The sequence below is a fragment of the Vanessa atalanta genome, chromosome 13 (assembly GCF_905147765.1).
Source record: "Vanessa atalanta chromosome 13, ilVanAtal1.2, whole genome shotgun sequence".
NCBI classification, from domain to species: Eukaryota; Metazoa; Arthropoda; class Insecta; order Lepidoptera; family Nymphalidae; genus Vanessa; species Vanessa atalanta.
In genome coordinates, this window is record NC_061883.1 from 7816869 (window position 1) to 7841766 (window position 24898).

A 24898-nucleotide genomic window follows, 5' to 3' on the forward strand; every position below is an offset into this window, starting at 1 on the left:
ACTTGTCATAAAATGTAATGTCTAGTCATCTGTCAGTCACAGATTAAGCGATTTTATTCGATAATTTCTTCGGAAGGTAATGTAATGTATATATCATTTACTTTATTACGTGTGTGCATGATAAAGAAATTTTGATTATACGTGAAAAAAACAAGGTTTGTTATTGAACATTATAGTGTTATGTACTGAAAACGTATATAAAAAGCTTAATTTTTATTTAATACTTGAAGATTAAATTGCGCGTTGTTTTTTGGCAAACTTTAATGCAAAGTATGATTTTATAAAGCCAAATGTGTAGTTTTTTGTGTTAAATATATCACACTAACCTATAAAAATATAATTACCGATCGTGAATGCCGGTGTTTACGGTTAAAACTCAGCGACCGGTTGTTTTTCTTAACCGACTATTACAAAAACGTTTCAATTTTAGAATCCCCATGGAGTATTGTCCGCCGAACGTTACTTTGGGCGAAATATGGATAGATCATGGGATATCACAATGTTTTATGGAGACAGTTTCTGCTGCCGTCATAGGTGGCTTTTTATTGGTATTTGGGACAATACAAATTGTTATGTATAAAAGGTAAGTAACTAGAGATAGAAATTTCAGTAAGAAATTATTTGTGTTTTTTCGAAACATTTTTATATATTGAAATAAATAATTACACAAAATTTAAACATATTATATTATATATACCTGTTAGATAATTTAATGTTATATTCATACCAAAACTTACATTTAATTAAAATAAAATCATATTAAGAAGAAAAATATACAATAAAAATTAGAAAGAATAATATTTTGTACCTTTTTTTTCATTGAGAATTGGTTTATACTTCTAATTTTCATTAAGCATACTCAAATAATATTATATGCAGTGGGTTGTTAAAAGTTCATTTAGAGTGCAAAGGAACAATGTTTATGTAAATAATGTAGGAACTATTTAAAATAAGAGGAGATCTAATCAAACTAATTATGTACTTATATATATATAGTGCCATTATTCTGATCAATGTTAAGATTAAGAATAAAAGTATATGTACCCTTTGAAATGTATAAGTGCATATCAAATTTGCTAACTTGAGCCTGCAATTAAGACTATATTATATTTATAGGTCATTAAAAAATTTAGACTTAGCTAATATTGATTTTCATTCAGGAAATTCAAATTAACCTGTTATATAAGTTATGTACTTAGAATTTTTTGACTTGAATATGATATTAATCAATTCATTTTCCAAACTTGTATTAGTTTCATATTTTTATTTACTTGAATGGTGATTGCTTTGATTGCAGATATGCTACAGAAGTAATAGATGTTCGATCGTCAAAATTATTTTTGGTGCAATTATTTTTCACACTTTTTGTACCTGTATTGGCTGTTGTGAGATTTCTTTTACAAGCCTTTGTATTCAAAGGAGGACATATCTATGGATATATGGTGAGCTTATATACTTATATTTTCTATAATATTGACATACAAATTATGTTAAAGTTATATATATGTTTTTTATGTTTTATATATATGTTTCACAGTCAATTGTTATGCAAATCACAAAACAATTAAGTTCTTAAATTATACAGCAAGGTTATTTCGTAAAATCTTTCAGTATATAATTTAGATTTTGAATCTTTAAAGGTTTATTATTTACTTAAATCTTACCAAAATTTGTTGTTTACATGGAGAATATATTTTAAATGCATAAAGACCATTTTACCAAATTATCATCCATACCAATAACATAATAATTTTCCTGTTAATTGATAGCTGTTGTTTTAAATATATGCTTCGTATATTATATCCCTTGCAATTAGTTCATATAACATTTAAAGTAGTTTTAATACCAATTGACTGTGTAGACTGTGGAAGCCAAAATTTCGATACTAGCGGGTTCGATTCGCGTTTGCCAATTAAAGATGGGTATTTTAAAGAGACTTACTAAATGTCTGATAGAATTTTTAAAATGTTATCATTAAAATACCTGAAAGCAATTCAATAGTATATTAGGCTTATTGTGAATTTGAATTGTGCTGTTTTCTTCATGAGTCATTTGTATGCTATGCAAATAAACTAACAATAGCCGTTCGATTCGAATTGCATAGATCTGTTTCTGGATATATTCCCTGAAGATGAAAGAGAATTGTAAAAATATCATAAGATATTATTTATCTATTTAAACGAGTCACAAAATTATTTATAAGGAAATTCAAATAAAAATAAGTCAGCTCAATTTTTCTATCCTGCTCTATGATATTGTTTGAATGATTTTAGTAAGTAAAATATTTATTGTTTAAAATTTTAATGTTTTTGTATATGTTATTTATTTAACATTACTTTTTAGATATTAGCTGTAGTGGTAAATCTTATAGTTTTTCCACTATCAGCACATTTAGCTGTGATTGAAAGGCGGTATCTTCTACCGTCGGTACCACCGAGGGGCCATGGATTTGTGCTGCTCGTATTCTGGGCTATGATATTTGTATCAGAAAATTTATCATTTTTAAATATCAACAAAGAAGGATGGTGGTGGCATTTAAAAGAGTAAGATGTCATTCAACTAATTATTATTATATTTACTTGTTATATATAAAACATAGGCAACATTCGGTAGAATTTGCGTATAATATTGTTATTTTTCAGTCTCCAAGATCGTTTGGAAATGTCGCTCTTCGTCGGTCGCTATGTCTCCTGTATGATAATGTTTATTCTTGGAATGAAAGCTCCTGGTATAATGCATCAGTTTGAATACCTTGAAAGCGATGATGGAAATCGTAGGAACATTCCCCCTAGGGTGAGTAAAGTCTATCAATAAAAATATATTTATTAATTTTCTAAAATTGATGTTATGTTCCTAAATGTATTTGGTGTAATGGACTTTGAAATAAAAATATACCAAAAAGTTTTTAATCAAACACCGGTATTAAAAATGCAACCGAATATTGACATATGTCTAGTAAAAATAATTATGTTATCTTTATTAGTATATAGGTTAAGATGTCATGTCCATATCAAAATCATTTAATTGTAGTATCAGACGAAAAGAAACTAAAACTTAAGGTAATGGTTCCTTACACGTGGCCAATCAATGAGAAAATTATATTTGCTTAAATTGTCGACGAAATGAAAAAATTGCTTAATAATGTAAATTTCGTTTTAATTTTTTTTTGTTCATAAAATGTGCGAAACATAATCTTAAAACTAAAAAGGTTTATAATTATTTCGACATTGTATATCATTATTATCAGTTCGGATACTTCCATGCTTGCACATGCCATGATATTATAAATTATAATATATAATTAAAATAGACAGTAGGTAGTACAAAGCTGGATGTATACAATGTTTACCTTTGTCTTCGTAAATTTTCAGTGTTCATGATAATTGCTAGACGATCTATGTCGTACTAGCTTTGATCGCGGTTTGATCTTTAGGCCTCTATTCATAATTAAACGCTCACTCCTTATGAGTTAAAAAGTGGAGTTTGTATAAAAAAAAATATTTTTTTGTTGCTAGACATACATAAGTTGCGTGCTCTTGATTTTTATAGTATTTATTTACTTTACGCATGTATCGCCGTATCCAAAAAGTAAAAAAGAGGAGATATAGTTCTGGTTAAAACCTTAAAAAAACACACGACTAATTTAATTATAAATTCATAAAACATATAATTTAATGTTTTTAAGATTTCTATGTTCTGAATAATTGAATAAGTTTTATCGTACATAGCTTTCGAAATGAGATCGTCGAATTTCGACCAATGAGCGATCACTAGTAGTAGCTACACGTGCACGTGCTACAGTTAAATTTAGATTTTATGGGCCAATATGCAAAGCGCGTTAATCTAAATTCGACCAATAAGCATACGAGTAGTTTAAGAAAATTTTCTAACGTTATATTCCTTTACAGGATGACAATAGATCGACTTTCCGCAATGTGTTCGGCAAACTTCGTACACTGTTGCCTTTCCTCTGGCCTAGGAAGAGCCTGTGCTTACAAATATACGTGTTTATCTGTATACTTGCACTGCTAGCCGGACGAGTGATCAACTTATATGTACCTATTTATAACAAAAGAATTGGTAAGTTTTATCCGACAAATCCAGATTATATAATCTTTACTGAGAGTCATTGAGAGGAGAAACCTCCTTTTGACACATTCGAAACTTATTCCAACAAAATTCCAGCAAAATTGTCACAATTTCCGAATGCACATTTTCTCGTAGTTTTTATTTTAATGCCGTACACTTGTTAAATAAAACAGTAGAAATTAAAACATGTAAGTTAGACCTTACAAGTAATCTGGTCACCGAAAGCAAAGCTACCAGAAGATGTGTTTACCTTACCGGACAGGATTATTTGAAAACAAAATAGTTATGGTTCGGATCTACAAGCCATAATCATTAAAGTGCTGTCTCTATATCTCACATATACACTATTTAAATATTTATTCATAAATACTGTTTGTACACTTAGAGAGTAACATTTCCATCTAATATTAAATTTTAATAGAATATTGTGTTTATGTTGTGTAATTTATTGTTGGTGTTTTAAGAACAAACCATAGCTTAACTTTATCTAAAGATCAAATCACATGCCTTAATAAGAAAAAGGAATAAATTAACTTAATTTTAAAGAATAAATTAAATTATATATTATTACAAAAACACTAGCTATAAATTGCAATTTTTTACGATGTTGTTTATGTCTCGTAATACCACTAAAACCTAGCGTGACGATAAAATACATCGCAGTATATGACAATCGGTTTTCATCTTTATGTTAATACGTGAATCAAAACTTCGTAACCCTTTTAGGAAAATTATGCGAACGGAGGACAGTGAAATATAACACATTTAATGGTTTATATGGAGGACGGCAGATTAAAAAAATAATTAATATATATTTAATGCAATAGAAATACATTAAAATAATAAATAAAATACACACGCTACCGTGCGTTTAATACATACAAATCTATAGTAATATTATAAATGTAAAAGTAACTTGATCTGTCTGTTGCTCTTTCACCGCCAAATAACTGAACCGAATTTGGTGTAATTTGGTATGAAGCAAGCTCGAACTCCAAGGAAGGACATAGGCTTTTTTATGCCTGAAGCCTAACGACCTGGGTGACATTCAGTATAAAAGTGTAAATGAAATATTCATAGTTTACGTTCATACTATCAAAGACAAAACTCATCATGTCAAAGTTAAAAATGACTGACACTGTCATTTTTTTTTTTATTGTCGTAATGACAGGATATCGTCCAGCTAAGCCTAATATTACTATTTTGTTTGCAATGAATAATATTTATTTTTCGATATTTTTCTTGAAATTATATAAGTATATTTAATAATTACTTATTACAAACTATTGGAATATTTTATTTGTCCAAAACTCGTGTTGGATTAGTGTCCCATCGGATTTAGAGAGTGGGCGAATAGAAATAGTATCTGTGTAACACACTCTACTACTGTAATATGTCCTTCGCAATGGGCGTTGAGATAGCTGCTGTGATCAAAATCGGTCAGGAAACCCTCCGAAGGGCATTAACGATGGAATATATTAGAAAAGACTGGCCCATAATATTCACTAAAATCAAAAGTCTTGGGTATAATTTTTAACCTACAAAATAATAAATAAAGCCATAAGTATTTTGGATATATACTCCCAAAATACAAAACCTTATTAATTTATCCTAATAAAAATGAAATCGATATCGAATAGTTTAAATATATTAAAGACGAATGAAAGCGCACGCTTGTCTCACGTTTTAAATTATAAAAAGTTTTCAGGTTTATCGCATTGACGTTTAGGGTCACTAGTATCATTCTCCCGTAGACCGTCAATTGAGAGGAACTTTTAAATTATCATCGAATTGATATACTCTTGACCTAATTATCGGCAGATTATTTGTGCAAGTTGTAAAAGCTATTACACTGGGGTTCCGTAATTTTGACCTGGATATCATATTTAACTTTTTAATCACTTGCTACTCAGCAGATGCCTCTTATTGACATAAAAAATAGACAAGGTGGATTGTAGCGTATTTTATCATATCCTCCACTCAACATTGATTTAAATTGTTACTTGTGACTGCAATAACATTGGCTCCCACACCTTTTTCAAAACGAAACTAAACCTTAGAGAGTTGTCTGCTGTTTAGCGTCTTGAGCCAATTAGATAGTATCTACACGGGAGATCCGAAAAAATCCATTACTTGCACAATTACGAAGTGTGTAGCGATATCGTTATCATAGTACTTATTTTAATTGCTGTAATTCATACCTTCTAATGAGATTAGTCTCGTTTACTTGATAAGGCTTTGTGCAAGCCCGCTGAGCACCACCCACTTATCATACATTCTACCTCCAAGCAGCAGTACTTAGGATTTTTATGTTCCTGTTTGAAAGGGAGAGTGAACCAGTGTAACTACAGGCACGAGGGAGAGGCATCTGAGTCCCCAAGGGTAGTGGCACAATAGCGATGTAAGGAATGGTTAATTTTTCTTACAGTGCTTATGTCTATGGACAGTGAATAGGTTATCGAGTTAATACAATAAAAAAAATTGTTAGAGTTCAATTTTAAATTATGAAATATTAGTTATTGCCCGCGGCACCGGCTTCACTCGCTTTTTAGGGGTTAGTCGTCAGTTGTAAGACAAAAAAGCCAATATCCTTACTTGCAGTTCACAGTTTGCTTCATACCAAATCTTATCAAATTCGGTTCAGTGATTTAGCCGTGAAAGAGCAGCAGACAGACATTTATGATATTAGTGTAGAGTTATATTACATTAAAATGCTATATGCGAATAGCGCTTGCACCAGAAAGTTCTTCCAGAGAAATAAATCGTTCGATAAATTTTCATATTGTATTGAAGTGTTTCAAAATTATTAGATATAACATCGTCTTCGGTCCGTGTAATACCGCCTCCTTGGTGTCGGATATCTGTGGTCTAGTGGCTCGTTATGAAGTTGTAGATTAGAGGTTTTCCGTCTAGGTATTCAATAGCAGCCTACACTAGACATAATAAAGTATGTCTCCTGCCTTACTAAATTATCGTTAATACTGACTATAATGAACGAATTTCACTGAGGTAGACATTTCATCATTATCAGCCTAAATAACAATGTACGTGTGTGGTTGCGGAAATGTCATGTATTCATCGTAAATCATGTATCAATGCATAAAATAAAAAATGACATATATTCTTATCTTTGCAGTTGACAGTCTTTCAATACCGCCTCTGTACTTCCGATGGGACCTCGTTGTGATTTACGTGTTCTTCAAGTTTTTGCAAGGCGGCGGCACGGGGGGGATGGGCCTGTTGAACAACCTTCGCTCGTTCCTGTGGATAAGAGTTCAACAATATACAACGAGAGAATTGCAGGTAACATGAGTAATTAATAAACTAAGCAATTAGCAATATCCTATATTTTCTTAATTGCAGTAGTCCGAACATCCTGGTCGTTTGTCCGGATCTCGATGATCGGAATTTAGTATAGTTTTTAAATACGTTTATATATGTATTATGTTGTATTACTGTAAGGCTGATATGGCATCTTAGCATCTTAACCGATGATTGCGAGTTCAAACCCAGGTAAGTACCAATAAATTTTCATGTGCTTATTTTGTGTTTATAATTTATCTCGTATTCGAGAAAAGGAAAACATCGTGAGGAAACCTGCATGTGTCTAATTATAACGAAATTCTGCCACATTTGTATCTACCAACCCATGAAATATTATTATTTAATGTTGCAAAAGAGTAACAACGAGTTTCTTGCCGGTTCTTCTCGGTAGAATCTACATTTCGTATGGGTGTTAAACCTTTGCGTTTAATACCGTTTTCTACAATAACGTTTCAAAAGTGATTGTAAGAACTTACTTTAATAAAGAATATTTTGATTTAGATTCCACAACATAATTAACTTTTAGAATTTTCTTTTTTTTACTTAATTCTTTGCTTTTTAACTGATTGAGTAAGAATACCAAGAGTGAGACTTATAAATTATAAGCGGAGCGAAACATTTTTACGTCCAATCAAATTATTTGTATTCAAATAAAACTTAACAAATATTTATCTTCAATCGTTCCTTTCAACGTGTCTAACGATTAGAAAAACTTAATATAACAAGAGTTTAATGAAATGAAAAAAAAAAAAATTCTATAATATAAATAACAAAAGAATATACAGCTTATACACGATCGGCAGTCACCAGTTTCGTGTGAAATAATATTTTGTCAGATATATTGTGGTTAAAGTATTACTCATAATTATGCAAATATTTTTAATAATAAATTAAAGTATTCGAACATTGTTGTTAAGCGGTAACGCTTGTATCAAAATCCTGTTTCGTATAAAAAGATCTCCTTTTAAACCTACAATAAGTTCCGTTTTACAAAAACAATTTAATAACAAGCCCAAGGTCTAGTATTACAAGGTCTTATGTTTCTTAATTATCACGACAACTACAATACCTAAACCTAAAAAAGTATTTTCTATAATTACTTTTGTTTTTAATCTATATATTTAGATTATTACAATATTGTTTATTTTGATAAAGATTTATCATTTTGTAACATGTTGATCGATGTTTATAACGCACAGCTTGTTTAAGTTGCACACGCATAACTTACATACTTTTTATTGTTATTACAAGACATATATTATAATGATACTGTAAAAGTAACAATCTATTATTCCATCAGCACATTTGTGACATTGACGCAGATTCTAATCAAGCATAAAAAATATAGCATAATTCGACACTGTCCAAAGTTTTGGTGTTTTAAATTTTTTTTCTGCTGTTGAGTTTATTAACCAATTGAATTTATAAGATAGACATAATAGGATATATTTATTTTACGAATTAAACTATTCTAAAGCATCACGAACAGGAATAATAAATAGAGATTGTTTGTATCAAATCGAGAACGATCGTACTGAAATTTATCTTTGTTGTAGCCTACGACCTGAGTAAGGACATTCGGCATATAAATTACGACATCGAAATTTGATGCCAAAATTGTCGCGGTGAATAACATGACTATAAAAATGGGTACAGTGCATTAAACACAAACAATTTCTATCTTTTTGTTGTCTGTGGTAAACCCACAAAGAATATTAGGCAAAATTTAAATAGCATCAAATTAGGTTTCAAATTATTTGAATCTATGCAAAGGAAAAATAATAAAATATTGTTTTGTACATGACAAGCGAGTATCATATTCTGTGTCTGGTTCAGTGGTCAGCCGACTAGGTGACCTTAATGTTCGTTACCAACAATACTACTTGTTCAACTAATATCGATAACCTTCATAAAAGAAACGTTATGTATGAAACGATACGCAAATTTAGACACAATTATTATTGTAACTTGCAATTTTCGGTACAGGTTCTTTCCTTGATTATGACAGTAATTTTAATACCATTGTCTTATTAATTTTATTTAAAAAAAAAAAAACTATCATAAGATGATTGATGGCGAAACACTTCTGGTGCTTGCTTTTAGAGTCTATCTGCAGTTAACATCTTTATGTTTTTATATACTATTTCCGTCTTTTGGTTTACAGAAACCGGTAACATATTAGCATATTGCAGTAAATTTAAAAATATCTCAATTAGGCAACACAATGAAATCATAACAATATGCAAAAAATTAAGAAATGTTTAAGCATTAGGTGATAATTTTTTTTTTAATGTTCGATCGGTTTCTTTCCACTGTTTTACAACTATGTAAATAAAATTGATGGATAGCATTATTACGCTGCAAACGAATTAAAACTAATTTTGTAAAATGATCTTTATTCTTAAGTCTTTGGGTCTAACAAAAAAACATCAACCGTGTAGCTATATTCGTGCGTTATCAGTTATCACTTAAATTATTACTCGAGTTTGAGACTACTTTTAGAAAATATTTGCAACTATAATATATATTTAATTGAGCTCAGATAAAAAAATGAGATTAAAATTTATCATACTAATATTATATATATATATATAAAGACACTGACTGTCAGTTTGCTACTTCTACACAATTAAACAGCTTGTTAGAAACGTTGTCCGTGACTGGAATAAGGAAATAGGGATGATGAGTTCACGATTTACGGGAAAATATGAAGCAGATCGAGTCGCGGGGAACATCTAGTTAGAAATCATACTTAAAATTTATGTTTTGAGAGCATTTCTTTGAGGCTCGTTTAAAAGTTCATAATTTTAGTTTTAGAATAGTATATTTATTTAATGGATGCTCCTCGCGATTTCATAGGTTTTAGCTCGTATTGTCTTGCTTTATGATATTATAGTGTAAAAGTAAGTAACTGGCTGTAAACGCCCACTGCTGGGCTAAGGCTCTCCTTTGTGGAGAATCATTGGAGCTTATTTCACCACGCTGCTCCAGGTTTCCTCGAGATGTTTTCCTTTTCTGCTGAACACAAGATAAATTATAAACACAAATTAAGCACATGAAAATTCAGTGGTGCTTGTCTATGCTTATTATGCTTGTGTTCTAACCACTGGGCCATCTCGGCCCGTAGTTAAGGTTATAGAAAAAATCACCTTTAAATAACACAAAATAAATTAATATAAAATACAATAATAACTAACGTGAAAATAACTCATTTTCATTTCAGTTAGAATTATTCCGACATTTACACGATTTGCCCCTCAAATGGCATTTATCAAGGAAAACTGGTGAAGTGCTTCGGGTGATGGACAGGGGTACTGATTCCATAGACAATCTACTGTCATACATTCTGTTCTCGATAACGCCGACCATTGTGGACATCATAATAGCTGTAATCTACTTCATAACAGCATTCAATGTGTGGTTTGGGCTCATTGTTTTCTCAACAATGGTGCTTTACATAAGTAAGTATAGAAGTAGTTGAAGTTTATATCCTTTATCTTGTTTTTTTCTTTATTTTAATTTTCTATTCTTATAATTTAAAGAATGAACAAAAATATTGAATACAATTTTTATAAGGTCGTAAGTTTATTTTTCATATATTGTAGGAAATTAAACAAAAGAAGAACAAGATATTTCCTCTTTAGATTGCTTGATTTATTTCAAAGACTACTTTTAACATTTTTACATTTGTGATTTAATTCCAGTCGCAACAATAGCAGTCACAGAATGGCGTACAAAATTCCAGCGAAGGATGAATCTAGCCGACAATGAACAAAAAGCCCGTTCCGTTGACTCGCTCCTCAACTATGAAACCGTCAAGTACTATGGCGCTGAATCCTACGAAGTGGTGTCATATAAAGATGCCATTGTAAATTATCAAGTAAGTGCAAACGTAACTGATAAATTTATATATATTCTCTTTGATATACATACAAAGGAAATTAGTTAAGACGATCTTTGTAGTATATTTATCAAAGACTTTCTCTACATTGTCTATGCGCTATAAATTTTGACATACATATAATTTGTATCTGTAATTACACACATTCAAGCTTCTAAGCTTAGTTTCAAGGTTTTCTTCGTATTTCTAAAAATAAGCAACTTAGTACTAACCCAAATGATAAATAATCAATAATCATTGGCGTAAGTTCTAAGACTCTACAACCATAGATAAATATATAAAAATACAAAGTCACATCTATTTTTCATTCTAATATTATATACTATGTCATGTAAATCATTGTAGCTTACGAAGACAAAAGAAAACTTCCAAAAATATAGAAAGGCCCGTTAGAGTTAAAGGTGCGTTATATATTAAAACATAATATTGTTTACTTTTTTCAGAAAGAAGAATTTAAATCCTTGATAACTCTTAACATGCTTAATACGATGCAGAATATTATTATCTGTGCTGGTAAGTTAATGACGCTAATAAAAATTAATTTAATAAATTGTTACTTGTTCTCATTCCCATGTAATAAAAATATTTATCGTCTTATCATTGTACGTGTAATTAACATTCGATCGTTTTTGTAATTACAATAATAATTAAGTATTATAATTTAGTTCAAATATATCGTCCATATTTTACATTTTCCAAAAACTTTTAACAATCCCTAACAATTATTAAATTGTCTATGACTTCTATTAAAATAGACACTTTCAAATTAATTGTAAATTTTTTTTTCAAGATCAACGTTTACTCTCCCCACCTCATACCTATCTGCTTGTAACATCTTTTCTTCCCACTGTCATTGCTATGAAATTATTTAAGATATTTTTCTAATAAGTATTTGATAAGAATGATTATTTATTGTCGTTTCGTATCAATGTACGATTACTATTATCTATACTAATATTGTTATCTTTAGAGATATCATTTCACAATGTTTTTTTTTTTATCAAGAACTTATTTAGTTACACTTTGTTAGTTTATTGTGATTTACGTTTATACATAATTATAACCTGAGTCTCATAACGCCAGTACATTATACTAAAGCCAATATTATCGCATTCATTTGTTTCATACTACCATTTGTTGTATGAATGTAAGATCGAAGAAAAACCGCTTGTTTTATTAAAATATTCTATTCACTGCTTATCATAACATTGTTGACTTTGTTGTTCACAATCTCTATTAAAACTATTTTGACAGAAATAGACTTGCTTAACTAAAAGCATTAGAAAGAGAAAGAGCAAGATTTAAAGTCGAAATATTAAGACAATTACAGCGGCCAAACCCGAATATCTATGCGAGTATTATAAACGCGAAACTGTCTGTCTGTTACCCTTTTACGATTAAACCACTGAAACGAATTTGATGTGGAATGAAGTGAACTTGAAACCCAAGGAAGACAAAGGCTGATTTTTTATATCTAAAACCTACAACTAAAAACGCGGAAAAATCTGCGGCCGAAAACTAGTCATATATTTATACACTAATATGTTGCTTCCACTTACGATAACTGTATTATGTATATTCTACTTAAATTTTGTTTAACAATACTTAGCGTTAAAACTACTATAAATATTTGTAACTTTTAGGTTTGATGGCCGGTTCGTTGCTGGCAATTTCAATGGTCGTCAAAACTTACGAATTAACAGTTGGAGATTACGTTCTGTTTGCGTCATATATTGTTCAGTTGTATGTTCCGCTGAACTGGTTCGGAACTTATTATAGGTAAGCTAAACAAGAGATAATAATGAATGATAATGTAAATAGGCATTGTTTTGTTTCCCTTATCTTTAATCCGTTATATACTATTATATACAGATATTACGTGAGTACACATAGTGCATGATAAGCGTGTAATAAATATTTACGGACCTGAATGAGAATAAATTTCATTTATGATTGTGATATAGTACTTTTTATTAGCTTCCTAATTTAAAGTTTATTTGTATGTTTACAATATATGCTTACAAGAAATAGCTAAATATCAAAATTTTGCTGTTCAACGTTGATCGAACTATATTTTTTTCGTTATTACCATCGGCTGGTGCCTAAATTCTTACCATGGAATATATTAAGGGCAATACAAAAGAACTTCGTGGACATGGAAAACATGTTCGACCTGATGCGCGTGGACTCCGACGTGCGCGACGCGCCGGGCGCGCCCGAGCTGCTCGTGCGGCGCGGCGGGCTCGAGTTCAAGCACGTGTCGTTCGGCTACGGGCCCGAAAGGCTCGTCCTCAACAACGTCAGTTTCAAGGTCGCGCCGGGCTCGACCGTCGCCTTGGTGCGTATTTTTATAAGCGTAACAAAGTCACCAAAGAAATATAAAATTAGGTTTCCTAATTTTCAAATTTATGTGTGTAATCTCGTTAGTATAGTGGTGTGTCTTATTTATTGAATAAAGGTAGATCATTAAGGATTCGTTCACATTTCGGATATTAGTTCAACTGCTCTCTTGCTATAGTAAATTTCAAAGTCGTGTGAGGATTCTGGGTTAGCCATTAAAAGTTTATTAAAAGTTATCTTGAAGTTGGCGGCGTAATATTGTCGTGCATCGGAAAGCGGTCGCCTCATGCGTTTTCCGTTGGGCAGGTGGGCCCGAGCGGCGCGGGCAAGTCGACGGTGATGCGGCTGCTGTTCCGCTTCTACGACGTGAACGAGGGCGCCGTGCTGGTGGACGGGCAGGACGTGCGCACCGTGACGCAGGCCTCGCTGCGCGCCGCCGTGGGCGTCGTGCCGCAGGACACCGTGCTCTTCAACAATTCCGTCCGGTCAGTACGCGCAGTGGACGGCCCGGGCTCTATTCTAAAACACTGTCCTGTATACAAAGGATAGAATATTATTTTAATTCTGTATCTGTTTTATATCTAGTATTATAGTTATATATATTTTATTTTATTTTCAGGTAAGTAAGTATTAGTTTGTATACTACAGATAATTTAATTCTAAGCATTTTCCGTACCTTTTTTTAAAGGTGTACGTAATTAAGTATAAATAAAGACAGACGAAATCGGCGGCCATACGCAAATCGTGGCAGATACTACCTACACCGTAAATGCACCCGCCACCATGGAAACTTAATATATTCCCTTGTGTTTTAACTACAATGGGTCACACATATTTAAAACTGAAAATGCCTTAATTTTGTACAGTGCTCCAAAATGTCATTAAAAAATCTATATGACTTAACGTTCTGTTTCAGCTATAACATTCAGTACGGAAAGCTAACTGCCACCCCAGCGGACATAATTTCAGCGGCGAAGAACGCCGACATTCATGACAGAATACTAACATTCCCTGATGCGTACGATACACAGGTAAATATTGCATACATTTATTTAATTTGTAACGGCTTTTTGTTGAACTGCTATGTGTTTACATTATTTAAATGTAACATTAACTTAACTACCTGGGCCATTTTTTTCAATTCAACAATTCATTTTTCATTCAAACCCACTATTTGTGTTTCGTCTTGCCTTTGGATAATTTTGCTCCTCAATAATAATCATTTTGGAATTTGATTTGATTTCAATATTGATACAAATGAAATCAAAAAAATATTTATGCTATGATTTACATTAAACTTTTCAATAGGTTGGTGAACGAGGACTGCGTTTGAGTGGCGGTGAGAAGCAGAGAATTGCTATTGCGCGAACTATTCTCAAAGATCCTGCAATTGTTCTGCTCGATGAAGCTACTTCTGCATTGGATACCAATACGGAGAGGAATATACAGGTAACATTTACAATAGAATAGTTTTAGCTAGCGGCTGATATGGCTCCGGACCTTGAGCTTCGAATTCCGCGTTGGGACTTAAAATCGTTAAATTTTAAGGACAATCCGTCAAGTAATTTCCAGTAACAGCCAGGAGGTATATGCCGTTTTTGTATCAGGGCAATGTCAGCGAAAAATTGATAATGCGAGTTAGCACCCATGTACCTCCTGCGTATTGCGTATATTATTTGTTTTAAATTTGGAATGAAAGCTTAGAAAACGGTTAGTTCAGTGATCATACTGACATACTTTTTTTATATTTCAGGCGGCTCTGGCGCGCGTCTGCGCGAACAGGACTACACTTATAATCGCTCACAGATTGTCGACTATTGTGCATGCAGATGAAATTCTTGTACTCAAAGATGGTGAAATTATCGAAAGAGGAAGGTATGTTATATGTTTTTCCAATTTTATTATCTCAACGAATATATAACTAAGTTATATATATATTTTTAATATATGTTAAAAGGGTTATAGGGAATAATTCACCAATATTATATATTACAATGTATATTATTCTCTTTTCAGTCACGAGTCGTTGCTAGCTCAATCCGGATTCTATGCATCGATGTGGCAACAACAACTCGAATCCAGGAATATCGTCAACGGCAACAACGAAACCAACGCTGAAGGCAACAACAATAACAACAACCAACGAGCGCCGAGCCAGCCGAACGGCCTGAGCATGTTCGGTCACGGGCACGGCCACGGACATTAGAAGCTTAAGAATATAAATTATGGGGTGCTAAAAGAATCTTGTTGGATCAAAAAACATTTTTCTCATTTTGGATTTTGTGGATACGGTTTTGGAGATGTTCTTTGTGGAGTGGAGTTCCGAATACAGTATATTTAATTATTGATGATTTTGAATGTTTTTTTTAATAGATTCACGATTAACGTAATTTTGTATATTTCACACAGTTTTGGGCTTAGCTGAGTGTTGCATTATAGACTATATACTTATAACAATAAGACCACAGTGTAAAATACATAGCCGTTGTTGATTGGGGAATAATTAGTAGAATTTATTATGTACCAAGAATGATCCTACTTTGCGAGCAGAGAATGATTGTTTGCTTAGAATACAAAGAGAGTGGTTTTTACTCAAGCTTCGAATTACTTATCGCATCACATTATATTATAAGATCCCTCAAATGTAAATTGTAAGGTCTAGTACGGAATATCGTTATTCGTAATTCAATTTATATCGAATATTTGATAGCTGAAATTTTTGGACTAACACAAATTTATTTATAGGCTATCTTATCGCGGGTCGAAATTGAACATCCAATGGACCGTTCGCGGCATCCATGGACCAATAAAACGGTCCATAGTTTATAGTTGGTATTCAAGTTTTGTATATACGTATGTACATGCCATAGCTTCGAATTCTCTGCCTTTGATATCTCGTAACAATGTATAGAACGGTGCCATTATTGACTGATCGATTGTACGTATGTTACAATTTGTGATATGAATGAGTTTGTACATAAATAGAACATAGAACAAAAATAATTCAATATATATATGATAACATTGTGATGTTGTTACCGTGTTGTACCTTGTAGTATTAAATATATTGTGAAGGGAAATTTTATGTGCAATTTCAATTATATTAAATTGTTTCTTTTTATTTTATTTTTTTTCATTTGAATACGCTAGTACAGCCTAATATAATAATTGATTATCAATCAAACAAAAGTTGAATTTTTATATTAATTTATTAAAATGTTCCAAAAAGTTTCCATTGTTTCAAGGTAAAATTACGAAAATGAATTCTAAATTTAAAAATAAATAAATAAACAAGACGAATTATTTTTGATAATCATCCACCTGAAAAATCAAAAAGTTGAGTTTAAGTTATCAATAGAGTCAAAAAATATTTTACTTTATAGAGTTTATAAACTCTTACTTCTGTCATGGAATATAATGGAGTATCACCCGGCAAGCGCAAGCCATGTAACGAATGCCTAGAACCTAAATAAAAAAAATAAAAATACAGATATACAAAAAATTTAATCTAAAGTATTGAGAGAGGATTAAATTCTTTGATTTCTCACTTGGGTCGTCTGTACTTAATAGTAACCTCCATATTATACCTATCCTATTGACTACATCCTCCTGTGATTTAAGCTACGGCAACCATTCTCAACGAGACTAGCCATGTGAGTCTGCGAGATTTACGACAGTTAGCCACCCGCCGCTTCGCTTGACTATTAGGGGTTGGTCTTCAGATGTTAGGCATAAATAAGTAACCTATGTGTGGGTTGACCGTGAAAAAGCAACAGAAAGATAGACAGAGTTACGTTCGCGGTATCACCTTTAGGCACGAGGTTTTCGATAGTCGCCGACGTTACTGACGCCTAACGCCGCCACTGGGTTAGAAGATAATTTATTGCTAAAGTGTGTGACACAGTAGCTGACATAGTTTTATTGGTTTATGCCATGCTCTCAAAAAAAAATAAGACGGCAATCAGACAGGACCAACGCCCATACCTTTTTTAGGCTAAGCACTGCTAAACTTCAAACTCCGGAACTCTACTAGGAATTTAATGACGGAAAAGCTGAATAATAATATATTAATCCAGGTTTTCAGGATACGCAGACTTATATCATTGTAAACATTTTAAACGCTGAGAAGTAAATAGTATCGTATTTTCAGTATATTCTAATTTAAGATTAGGTAAGGCACTGAGGACGTTAATACCTGAATTTCGTGTTGATGATTTTTTCTTCTTTAATGCAGCGTTTTGTATTTCTTGTAGATGTTTAATATTTTTCTGTTGATATTGAGATACCGTCAAGGACGGGCGCGTTTTAGCGAATTCAACACTTCTAATAGAACTTTCGCCTCGATGCTCTATTTGGTCTATGGTTTTGACATAATCAGATGAAATCTTCCGGGCGGTCCTACGATCGTGTTGGATGTTAAGGACTTGCTCAAAAGAACTATCGTCTATAGTTATAGATGTCCTTAAGTAATTATTTTTTGTTGAATCGCCATTCTTCATACGAGTCATAGGGGACTGTATGAGGATAAACTTCTTAAATGATCCTCTATCTGTGGGTCTAAAATTTATTTCCACATATTTATTTCAGTTTAAAAAAAGTGATTGGTCTCGAAAAAGGTGGAGAAATATTTTTATCTTGGTATGGGTAACTTTCTAAATTAAAAATAACCCATTAAACGTGTTCGTATTCATTAATTTTTATCGTAAAATAAGTAGAAAGATAACTATAGCCTGCTATACAATGAACCTTATTATATAATTATTATTGATAAATGATACAGATGAACCGAATTGAACGCGTTTATTTTAACATGTCATTCATTTTCATTCATACGTTTTTTTAGTATTTTATTTGTAATTGAGTTTTATTTTATACCAGGAACCACACATGCTTCGATAAAAGGAGAATATCTGTTAAACTGTATCGGAAAAGCCTTGTTGATTTATTTTTGAAAATGATTATATGGTGCAAAAAATGCGTACTCTGTAAATTATACGTATTTGGGAAATATCGTAGGCATAAATAAGTAATGTACATTTACTATTTATTAAATAAAATAGGACGAATTCATTGGGATGGTATAAAACAATAGAAGTGCTTAAAATGATGAAACAAAACAATTATACAAGTTCATTTAATTGTAAGGTAAGCAAAGCTTACTTGTACTCTTTTAGTGTTGGTCCAACTTCGTTGTCAAATGTCAAGTTGTCATACAAGCGCGTGAGAGCTGATTTTCTTCGAACATCTACGTCAGACTCCGTGAGATCAGACAATCTTGCAGCACCAGCTTGCTTTCGAGTGAACTTAGTTTGGGTGCCAATAGCGGATTCAACGATTCGGACTTTTCTGTAATTAAATATACTTACTTTAATAATACGTTATAAATATATTCAAAATATTTAGTTTTTAATAACATAAGTTAATAATACAACCATAAATTCTATATCTTTACAATACAATTAGTTTCAGTAATGTATAAAAATACAAATACAAATAGTAAAATTGACAGAGATATATTTTATGTCGTATTTGGATTGTGAAAAGTCATCTATGCGGTGACCGCTACCCTTAGATATTGGTAGTTTAAGAAATATTAATCATTCCTCATATCACCGAAGCGCTTACAACCTCCGGAGCTATGATGTTAGTCCCCTGTGCCTATCACTTGCTTACTTAACCTTCAAACTGAAACAAAACAATACCAAGTGTTACTGTTTGGCAGTAGAATATATGATGAGGAGGTGGAATCTACCCTGACGATACACGAATATTCCATAAAAAAAAAGTAATTATTACTTTCTGGTACATTTTAAGCCTTTACCGAGATCCTGTCATCGACCCTTCGTCCTCTGGATCGACTCCATCGTGTGAACTGGGTTTATGTATTAAATAGATTTTTTCTAAATCTTCAGGTCTCACGAAACCTGTCTGGCGTCTTTTAATCCTGGTCGGTTCTTTGTAAGCATTGTTCGTTGGTAAGCTTATTGATACCTTTCTGATAGAAAATAAACAAAAATAAAAATAAAAATGGTAAAAATATATAAAGTGATAAAAAAAAATTCAAGTATCGTAAGTACTGTACTGTTTTAATCCAGGTTTCGCGAAATCTTTTTATTTTTTGCTCGGTAGATGTCTTTAACAACCAATAGATGTATGTAGATATTGAAATATGCATAAAAAGCTATTTATAATAAATTCATTTAAAAAAGTTTTCAGTAGCAGATCAGAATTAGGAATTCAGTTATGTTTCACTCCTGACATGTACCTGATCATTCACTGATTGTGTCAAATTACCGTCCCATGAGACAATGAAAGTGAGGGCTATTTCTCTTGCACCTGTCTTCGAGCACACACTTTTGCTCTTAAAAATCTCAGATCTCGGTTCGGTAGAATTCGCGAATCTTGGTTAGGACGGATATATGTATAACAATGTAAATTCTTACTTATCATGACTTTCTCTCGAACGGCGATCCATAGACGCTAGCCTATAAATAGAACATGTTTTAGTCTTTTCTCAATAAGTAACACAAAATCTTTTTCATATTACATATTTTTTTTTGTTTTTAATATTTATGTAATTTAATTATATACCTAATAATTAAAGATTCAAAAAAGTGTTAGGAATTAATTAATAATTATTAAAGTATATAATTATAATAATTATTATTTATTTTTGAAGTTTTAAATAACCACCATATAAAATAATGATAACAATACTATAAGTAGCTGTTTTCGGCAGACACGGCTGAATATATAAGTGATGAAAAAACGTAAAATAAAATAATATACCAGTATAACAAACTGGAACTAACCTAAAACGTCTTAGCTCCTCATCAGTAATCAATTCGGATCTGAAGAAGAAATATTATTGTAATTAGATAATATAGCTTACGTGGACGGGCAAAGGGGTCACCCGAAAATAAGTGGTCACCACCCATAGACATTGGCGCTGTTTGAAATATTAACATTCTTTACATCGGTAGTGCACCACTCCGACTTTGGGACAGTGGCGTTGTTATCGTAGGGCCAGGTGGTGCAGTGAAGCAGGGCCCCGTAGCTCAGTGGTATTCAAGCTTTGAATAGAGATGATGTATGGATTTAGCCTACTAATGATAAGATCAACACCTATTCTTATTCCTATCTATAATATTGAAGGGCAATCTTTAACTTATTAAAGAGGGGGTGAGAGCCCGATTCTTTTTCTATGCACCGGGTCCTTGCCCTTCTAGCTGCCTACGCCACTGCCTTAGAAGCTAAGATATTATGTTCTATGTGCTTGTATTTACACTGGCTTACTCAAATCGGAACACAACAACACTAAGTATAAAGTTTTACTATGATAGATGAAGTTTGGCGGTATAAAGTTTGACTATGATATTATAAGCCATTCTTATAAATAAATTAAATCTATTGAATTCGGCATAATATAGAGAACTGTTGAAAATTAAAATCAGAACGATTACAATTTAAAATTAAGAAAATAAATCTTACTTTCTCGTGTCTTCAAAGATGTTGTATTTACCAATACCCCTCGCAATACTTCTTATTACGCCACCGCCGAAACTTACTCGATCGACATTGAGCCTAAATACAAAGACAAGAAATATGTAAAATAAAAGTACCAATTGATCATTTAACGAAACATTGACAATACAATGAATTTCTAAATAAATTACTGCTAATACATACTTTAGATATCTTCTTATCTCTTGCTCATCTTCCGAGGAGATTGATCCAACTAAAAAAAGAATAGAAAATGTGTTAATTTTAACTATAATTTCTAGAGTTTAAATAATTTCTTACTCTTTCGACATATTTCTTGTGGTTTGGTTTTGTGCAAGCTCGTCTGGGCGTTAACATTCATAATATTATATGCTACCGCCAAACTACCGCTGTACCTAGTATCGTTGTGTTCCAGTTTGAAGAGTGAGCGGGCGAGTGTAACTATAGTTACTTATGTCCGGCATAAGGGACATAAGTTCCTAAGGTTGATAGTGTATTGGCATTTTAAGGTTGCTTAATTTTTCTTGCATTGTCAGACAAAACTCCTCCGACTCCACGGAGGTGACAACTAGTAATTATATAAGTAATAAAATGACTGTTTATATCCCAACGAGAGAAAGTCTGTCTCTTCTATTGATAAGGTTAATTATATACCTGATGATATTTCAGAATCGTCGTCGAATTTATAAACTTCGGATACAAACGATATCTTATTTCCAATATTTTTTTTCGGCGGATTGTTTTGCAAATCACTTTCGAGGCAGTAGTCACCCCTTAAAAACCTAAATATAAAACAAAAGCATTTAATAATATAACTACTATCTATATATCACCATCATATTATTTTGATACATAATCTATTAGACTATAACCATAGCTATCCCTGATAATGCACTCGTATTTTATAGGCTCTTACTTTTTCAAGTCATATGTAGAGTCGACTTCTCCAGGATAAAGCACATCAGTCAAAGGTAAATAATATGGTTTCACTGGTTTGACAACCAAACTAACAGTTTCCGCCAACGATATATGCTTGTAAGACATTTCCTCTGGTTCGTAATCGTAAACTTCAACATCAAACTCGTTATTAACATGGGCTTCGCTTATAGCAGATGACGCTCTACTATTATAATTTTGGCTTTTCTGTAATTGCTCTAAATCTTCTTTTTTACGTATAAACCTTTAAAAAAATTAAGAGACAAAAAAATGTAAGAATATTTTGGTATGATTGTATTATTTATACTTAATTGATATTATACCTTTCAGTTGGGCGAATATTCCTTGTACCGTGTTCGACAGTATTAATTTCTTCGGCTTCTACATTTTCCATTTCTTCTAAGATGATACGTTTTAATTCTATCTCGAGAAGTACTCTTTTCATAAGATCCTCAACAAATAATAATATGTTATAGAATATAGCATTCGATTACCAAAGAATCTCACTTATAACGGTTTATACCTCATAAAGTAAATCTCCTAAGGCAACGAGATCTTCAATGTGCTTTTGTAAATATTCATTGGTATTTTTATTTATTTTTATGTCTTGACATTCCAAGTTTAATATATCAGCTTTCTGTATTGTTATATCACATTTTGGAGACTCGTAAAATGTTGGTACGGATTCAATTGCTTTTAAAGTTGATTCTCCGTCAATTAATTGTCCAAACGCAACATATTTATGAGCCATCCATGGTGCCGGTTGCAATAAAACGAAGAATTGAGTGGAACAATCTATATGTCTACAAAAAAATATCATGGCATTTTAGTATCATAACTAGTGTTATCATTTTATATTTTTATCATTGCAGTTACTCTACCTTCCATCGTTTGCCATACAGAGGACGCCGCGCCTATCGTGTGGGACGATAAAATTTTCGCAATCCAAATCTGTATTTTTTAGACCAAATCCACCGCATTGAATCCAACCATCTTTAACAATTCTATGTACAGGAGTCCCCGAATACCCACCTTTTTTGTCTCGGCACAGGCGAAGAAAATTTTCTGATGTATACGGAACTATGTCTGCGTAGAGCTAGATAATAATGTTAAATGTTTTGAATCGAACATTTATTTCATACAGATATTGACTATCTATTAATATCGTATGATACACTGAGCCTCTTCACAATGGCCCTCATAAGAAGGCTCAAGGTCACCCAAAGGGCAATGGAGAGGGCTATGCTCGGAGTTTCTCTGCGAGATCGAATCAGAATTTAGGAGATCCGCAGAAGAACTAAGGTCTTCGACATAGCCCGAAGAATTGCCACACTTAAGTGGCAGTGGGCGGGACACATTGCTCGAAGAACCGATGGCCGATGGGGCCGATGGGGCCGACGAGTTCTCGAGTGGCGACCATGGACCGGAAGACGCAGCGTGGGTAGGCCCCAAGGACAAGGTGGTCCGACGACCTGGTGAAGGTCGCGGGAAGCCGCTGGTTGCGGGCTGCACAAGACCGGTCGTAGTGGCGATCTTTAGGGGAGGCCTATGTCCAGCAGTGGACGTCCTTCGGCTGACATGAATGAATGATGAATGATACATATAGTTATATAGTAAGTCGTGATTTTTTTTTAATTTTGTGTCATCGTTAAATTAGTTCGTTAACTCACCATGAAAATCAAAGTACCTGCATATTCACAATCTATTACAATATGCATGTAGGCACATGGTCTCTGCAACGAATATAAAAAGACATATAATAATTCGTATTCTAGTATTTTGGTTCGTTTAATAAATATTTGGTAGAAAAGTGAAACCTCACTTATCTATTTTAATGTTATCAATTTAAAAAGCTGGTGTAGATGCTCTTACCCCAGAAGTTCTTATGAAATTCGCAAAATTGTTTATTCCTTCTTTATAGTAGTCTAAATGAAAGTTATAATGATATCTTGACTGTATGATTTCCTTGAGTTCTTTTTCACCGCCAAGAAATTTATCATTTAGAATAACGGCGACTTGATTTTCTAAGCAATATGCCAGACCACCGTATTGTAACTTCAAATCGTTCCAAACTTTTGGCCACTCTACTGTTGTTACTTCTGAGCACAGTAAAAAATATACCTTTAAATATTTTTTTTGTTATTATAGGTATTTCTAATTGTAAGATTTAAAATTAAGATAATAAATATTATTGATCTGTTAAAAGATTTAAAATATAGTTTTGCCTGTGTGCTTTCTAATGTAGATAGTAGTTATTTATTTTTAAATTAAAAATCAACATTAGGAATTTAAAACAACTAAGCACTTGCTGGTAAGTAGCTTTCCCAATAGATATTAAAATCTATATATTTTTATAGTTAAATTATTTTATGATTTATCATAAAATGATACGATATTTCTGTTAATTTAATTGCGTGAAGTTAGTGTAGTTAGCTAACAGACACTGTAGTATATTGGTTTGAAGTAATACTTGCATACTAATGAAGTCAGAAATGAAATACCTACCTCTAATTGAAGGAGTGTCGAATGTTTTTGGGCGGTATTTATGCATTGTTTTTACTAAATGTACGCAGCTTATGAACTCCTTTACGACTCTATTTCCGATAATCGAAATCTTGACTCTATCTTTAACTTGGGCACATACTGTTTTCTCAGGATAATTAGGATTATTTACGGTGTTATGTCCATGTTTAAAGTCATTATAAACATGTTTTATAGTTCTTTCCCATGGATGATGTATTGTCTCTTTTGTGTTGCTTATCATTTTATCTATAAAATTTCAATAAAACAATACAACAAGCTACA

General features: G+C 32.3%; 2 protein-coding genes across 3 annotated transcripts; one reads left to right on the plus strand and one right to left on the minus strand.

Annotated features, from left to right (window-relative positions):
- Positions 1–16775, plus strand: LOC125068122 (ATP-binding cassette sub-family B member 6). 2 transcript variants are annotated; one of them, XM_047677137.1, is made up of 17 exons: positions 1–76; positions 431–583; positions 1298–1442; positions 2344–2543; positions 2643–2793; positions 3909–4080; positions 7226–7392; positions 10637–10874; positions 11118–11293; positions 11758–11827; positions 12958–13093; positions 13445–13652; positions 13961–14139; positions 14571–14685; positions 14963–15103; positions 15408–15529; positions 15671–16775. In XM_047677137.1, the coding sequence occupies exons 2-17, from the start codon at positions 438–440 to the stop codon at positions 15858–15860; spliced, it is 2556 nt and encodes an 851-aa protein (XP_047533093.1). In that variant the 5' UTR covers positions 1–76; positions 431–437; the 3' UTR covers positions 15861–16775. The 2 variants fall into 2 exon arrangements, with proteins under 2 accessions (XP_047533093.1, XP_047533094.1); XM_047677138.1 differs by having other exon boundaries at positions 48–155.
- A 179-nt stretch (positions 16776–16954) lies between these two features.
- Positions 16955–24857, minus strand: LOC125068358. The gene is made up of 17 exons (XM_047677458.1): positions 24599–24857; positions 23966–24192; positions 23764–23826; positions 22975–23189; positions 22617–22896; positions 22417–22544; positions 22074–22337; positions 21812–21939; positions 21344–21392; positions 21146–21238; positions 20467–20505; positions 20098–20139; positions 19476–19649; positions 18815–19000; positions 17850–18211; positions 17055–17119; positions 16955–16975 (listed from the first exon to the last, which is right to left on the minus strand). Exons 1-17 carry the CDS (start codon positions 24855–24857, stop codon positions 16955–16957), a joined length of 2595 nt encoding a protein of 864 aa, XP_047533414.1.
- Between the last annotated feature and the right edge of the window lie 41 nt (positions 24858–24898).